This window comes from Ostrea edulis, chromosome 10 (genome assembly GCF_947568905.1).
Source record: "Ostrea edulis chromosome 10, xbOstEdul1.1, whole genome shotgun sequence".
NCBI classification, from domain to species: Eukaryota; Metazoa; Mollusca; class Bivalvia; order Ostreida; family Ostreidae; genus Ostrea; species Ostrea edulis.
The window spans coordinates 30,108,800-30,114,643 of record NC_079173.1 but is presented as its reverse complement, the minus strand read 5'-3'; the positions used below and the strand labels follow the sequence as shown (position 1 = coordinate 30,114,643).

Below are 5,844 nucleotides of genomic sequence, written 5' to 3'. Positions count from 1 at the left end.
ATAGAAATTGCTAATTGATTAATCCTAAAATCACACATTATATGTTGGCAGTAACTGTCCGGTTTTGATCAGAGATTCAGATAGAGTATAATTTCAAATTCTTGTTTTCCCGTAGGGATCCGGGTTAGGATATGTCCTCAGTACCCCTTGCTTGTCGTAAAAGGCGACAAAATTGGGCGGTCCTTCGGATGAGACCGCAAAAACCGAGGCTGCGTGTCACAGCAGGTGTGGCACGATTAAAAAAAACCTGCTCAAAGGCCGTAAGCCCCGAGCATAGGCCTAAGTTTTGCAGCCCTTCACCGGCAATATTGACGTCTCCAAATGAGTGAAATATACTCGAGAGGGACGTTAAACAATATTTAATCAATCAATCAATCAAATTTTTGTTCACAAACACATGTTAGAATATTTACAAAACAATGCACGCGATAATCACAAAGCTACACAATTACTTGGAGGGGGTTCTGTTTGCCCGTGTCCCCTTTAGAACGCTAAATACATATTAGGTTTTCATAAAATGTTTTTTAATCTCTTTAACATTTGTAGACCTTGCAGGTTTGTCAAATCTACATACATAGTGGTTTTCCTACCTCTGTGTTTAATAAATAAAGTACAACTACAAGTACATCTAGAACATTATCAATAAAATTCAATACAAAATAAAAGTCTTCCTCCCTTTCAATAATTTACGTTTTTCATGCGAGTTCTATTCCTTTCGTCTTAATGTGGAGTCTTGACTTTCAAAAGCCGCTACTTAATTTCGTCTGGATGCCTCTATTTAACTTCGTCTGGATGTGGAGCCAGTGCTTTCGGAAGCAACTCTCCCGCGGGACCACGAAAATGGAATCCGAGGGTGTCTGTAACATCTGTAGCTTCCACGTTAAATTCGGCGACGGGCACTCCACGCATGGCTACTTCCGGGGCAAATAAACAAGCAGGGTAGACGACCGAAGAAGTTCCAACCACTAAACACAGGTCACACGAGTCCAGCTTTTCTTGTGCTGCTCGGAGCACAGACTGATTCAAACTCTCACCAAACCACACAACATGAGGACGAAGCAGCCCTCCGCATTCTTTGTTGGTGCACCTGGGTAGTTTTTCCAAAGGGATACGCGCATCTTCAGCTTTGGGGTCTGGGGCCCCCTTTCCTGCCAATGCCTCACATATAGGGCTATCGCGGTTAAACTTTACATCTAGACATCGAGTACATCTGGTTTTAAACAGGTTTCCATGAAGTTCAATGATATTCGTAGATCCGGAGCGGAAATGCAGTTCGTCAATATTCTGAGTAATGACAGTAACGTCACGACTTTGTGGCTTCAGTCTCTTTTCACATTCAGCAATGGCTATGTGAGCTGGGTTAGGGCTCTTCGAACCCATTACTTCCCGTCGGTAATGATAAAATTCCCAGACAAGTGAGGGGTTTCTACTAAATGCATCTGGAGATGCTAAATCTTGTGCTGCAAATGTTCTCCATAGACCACCGGCGCCGCGAAACGTAGGGACACCGCTCTCCGCACTCACTCCGGCTCCAGTCAGTACTACGATGTTTTTAGCCTTACCAAACTTTTCTCGGAAAGCGTTAAAGTCTGAGCTAGCCATTTTCTGGGACAATAATGGTGAATGTCTGACAAGGAACTTTTGGTTTGGTAGTAACCGTGTTGACAGTATTCCAAACTTCCGCAATCCTGTATCACATGACAGAGATTTCAAAGAACTAATAATAATCATGATACCTTACAGTCTTTTTCTCACGGCGGTCCATTCTGGTCATAATGAATTATAAAGGGTCTGATACTTCCTGATTGACTAGTTCAGACGAGTAATGCCTTGCCTGCGATCATAGATATTACTTTGAAGCGAATATTTTTTCGCTGAAAGTAAAACAAATTCAGTAGTTAGATTAGTTTTCTTCCGGAAAACAGTTAGACTCTTTCTAGAACTACCATCTTCGCTAGATATAGAACTACTAGCATAAAACTAAATGTGATATTCCAAATAGTGGATTGAAATAAAATATTTTTACATACTGTATTTAGAATTACATGCAGTAGCTCTCTGGTGCTTTTGAATGCACAATGACAGAGATGAGAGCCATTAGACTCTTCTAATTTAGGAACTGGATTCACAAGTGAATGTATATGGCTCCGCGAAAACTGCGCAGTGTCGGGCAACTCAGCAGTACGTCTTATTCTGACTTTACAGGTTAAAACTATGGATGCTGGTATAGTTGTTTTCAGGATGTTCCTTAAGGGCGCTCCTGAAGCCCTCTTTGTCTAGCTGGCCGATGCTGTTTCCGCTGGCAGGATGTTCCTTAATTAAGGGCGCTCCTGAAGCCCTCTACTGTCCCGGACGATGTTGTTCCCGCTGGTAGGAAGTCCCAGTCCCTGGTGATTTTTGAGAAGAAGGAATTTCCATACATTTCAGTATTGGACCTTTCCTGAAACAGACGATCTTTCCCTCTTGTTCTGCTGTCACTGGAAACAGACGATTTTTCCCTCTTGTTCTGCTGTCACTGGAAACAGACGATCTTTCCCTCTTGTTCTGCTGTCACTGGATTTGATATATTGTTGGTAGCTAGTATATGACCAGAATTAGTCTGTCCTTGGTTTTTGTACAGCATACAAAGTCTGTTTAATTTTCTTCTCTCTCCTAGGCTTCCCCACCTAAGATTGTTTATCATTTTCATGACATAGCCTGGTGTTCGGTCTGTGTAGTTGTTAAACACGAATATTGCTGCTCCTTTTTTTGCACTTTCCCCAGATTGCTTGTTTCATTCTGATCATTCAATTAAAATTAGATCCTATGATCCACTCATCTAAGTACTATCGCTACACTGGTGTAGCGATAGTAGATGAGCGGATCACAGATTACATTCTGATTTGTTGGGTCCCATACTGTTCTGTTATAATGTTGGTCTAACCATTGATGTGTAGGCGGCTGACTTCACTGGATGCGTGCAGTCTTTGCTATTTCGGCGGATAAATCTCAATGTTAATCTGTGTCCTTTTCTTACAGAGTTGTCAATGTCCCTGTCCCATGTAAGATTGTTAGTGACGGTAACAAGGTTGTTAGTGACGATATTTGCTTGCTTCTGCTGTTTCTAGTGTATGGCCGTGTAATTGATATGTTGTTGACCAGTGTAGTGGTTGTTTGTTCTTTGGTGTTTTTCGGATGACGAGCACTTCTTGGCGTTGACTCATTTGTGACTTGTTTTCCCAATGATGTTAAGTTACACTGTAGAAGTTCACGGTCTGTTTGGTTCTTGGTTTTGCGGCACAGGAGATTGTCATCGGCTAATAATTTTGTTTCTAAAAAGCTATAGATGTTTCTTGCATGCCATTTATGTAGGTCAGAAACAACAAGGGACCTAGAACTGTCTCTTGTGGTACACGAGAAACTTTTTTTCCCGGCTTGCTTAGATTCTTGTTTTCCCTGTCTTTTCAGGATACTAGGATGCAGATTAAAATCATTGTACTCGTGCCAATAAATCCCAACTACAATCTCCGGTGTAGAGAAACCGTTGTCAATGAGTTACCACAAATCAGTGACCACAGGCAAAGTGTTTACACGTACTGTATTCAGACCGAACGGGATTTCTTGGCATAATTCGGTGTGAGATAGAGATTTTATGAAGCCCAAGAGATAAATATCCGCGTGTTTTCATAATTTGTGTGTGCACTCCCTCTCCCTATGATTATATAAGCGTGCGCACTAGTTAGGACTTTTGGAGAACTCGTAACCAGAAATTTGGGTACGAGTTCTCCTGGAGAAAAACTTTGTCATTTTACCAAATAGAAATGTGGGTACGATCAGTTCTCCTAGAGAAAAACTTTGTCAATTTTATTATAAAAATCTGTGTACGAGTTCTGCAGGAAAACTACCATTTCTGATCTAAAAATCTAGGTACAAGTTCACCTGGACAAAAAACTTTGTCATTTTATCAAATGGAAATCTGGGTACGAGTTCTCCTGGAGAAAAACTTGGTCATTTCTGTCATAAAAACATGGGTACGAGTTCTCCAGGAGAGAAAAACTGTGTCATTTTAAAATATAGAAATCTGGGTTCGAGTTCTTCTAGAGAAAAAACAACAACTTAGTAATGAATTAAAATCTGGGTACGGTTTCTCCCGGAGAGAAAAACCTTGTCATCTTATTAAAAGGATTCTCCTGCAGAAAACCTGTCTTTTCTGTCATAAATCTTTCAATTTCAATTCGTAAATTTATATAAATCTCATATTTAAGTATTACAATATTGTCTGAGACATATTAAGTTTAATTTCATTTTAATAACATTAACGAAATATGTTTAATTATTTCTGGAAAACTCTGTTGGACTGGTAAAATTTTCTGCGGATTGGTTGAAATTAATAATAATACCCCATCAGTCCGACTGGACTGGTGACATAAAAAATTAGCTTCAAGCCCCTTACGGAAGCCGATAGGTGCCAGGGTATAGAATTAATATTTATTTAACTGGCGGCCGCCACTTAATTTATGTGGTGGCCGCCACTTAATTTAACTGGCGGCCGCCACTTAATTTATGTGGCGACCGCCACTTAATTTAACTGGCGGCCGCCACTTATTATCTGGCGGCCGCCAGTTAATTTATGTGGCGGCCGCCAGTTAATTTATGTGGCGGCCGCCACTTAATTTAACTGGCGGCCGCCACTTATTATCTGGCGGCCGCCAGTTAATTTATGTGGCGGCCGCCAGTTAATTTATGTGGCGGCCGCCACTTAATTTAACTGGCGGCCGCCACTTATTATCTGGCGGCCACCAGTTAATTTATGTGGCGGCCGCCAGTTAATTTATGTGGCGGCCGCCAGTTAATTTAAGTGGCGGCCGCCATATAAATTAACTGGCGGCCGCCATATAAATTAACTGGCGGCCGCCACATAAATTAAATGGCGGCCGCCACTTAATTTATATGGCGACCGAGACTCAAATTAAATCATTTATATGGCTGTCACCAGTTATTCAATTCCTCTTTCTCTCTCTCTCTCTCTCAAAATGAAAGGGATGCAATCCCTCCCAATGCTTAGTAATATGTATGTGATATATATATACAATTAAGAGCATTAAATTATTGTTTTTCTATTGTACTGTTAAATACGTAGAACCACGGGGCTGACCCTCCATTTTTTTTGACAACGTTCAATTTCTATTATTTTCACATGCAAACTATAATTATTTTCACATGTGAAATAAGATTAATTGGCGGATTGGCCCCATCCCACTCTTTGGGTGGTAGTAATGAATGGGTTTTTGCAATTGGCAGCCGCCATATATGAATTAAGTGGCGGCCGCCAGATAAAATAACTGGCGGCCGCCAGTTAATTTATATGGCGGCCGCCAGTTAATAAGTGACGGCCGCCAGTTAAATTAAGTGGCGGCCGCCACATAAATTAAGTGGCGGCCGCCAGTTAAATAAATATTAATTATATACCCTGGCACCTATCGGCTTCCGTAAGCCCTGACCTGTAGGCCTAATATTTATTTTTACCAAGAGAATACCGTGGAAGTAACAGTTCGATACATTATTAATGAATGATTATTTATTTTTAAAAAGTGTTCTCATTTGCTCCCTTTTGTTTATTTAGAGAACTTGTTTATTGACGTCGGTGTTTCGTGAATTCGCATACCAGTAATTTAGGACTTGAACTGTTTTTCCGTCTTTAATCGACATTCTGTAATGCAGAAAGTTTTAACTCTCATTCAGAAATATCTTTTTAACTATCAAAATTTAAAGAGGTATAATTTATATTCAAAATATCTAAACTAAAGGTCAATATATGTAATTACAATTATGACTAGGTAGTTTTTTATGAAGTGGCGAAAAAGT

General features: G+C 40.4%; 1 protein-coding gene across 1 annotated transcript; it reads right to left on the bottom strand.

Annotated features, from left to right (window-relative positions):
- Positions 1-344: 344 nt before the first annotated feature.
- On the bottom strand, positions 345-2,029 carry LOC125665741 (NAD-dependent protein deacylase-like). The gene has a single exon (XM_048898552.2). It carries the CDS (start codon positions 1,729-1,731, stop codon positions 775-777), a length of 957 nt encoding a protein of 318 aa, XP_048754509.1. The 5' UTR covers positions 1,732-2,029; the 3' UTR covers positions 345-774.
- Between the last annotated feature and the right edge of the window lie 3,815 nt (positions 2,030-5,844).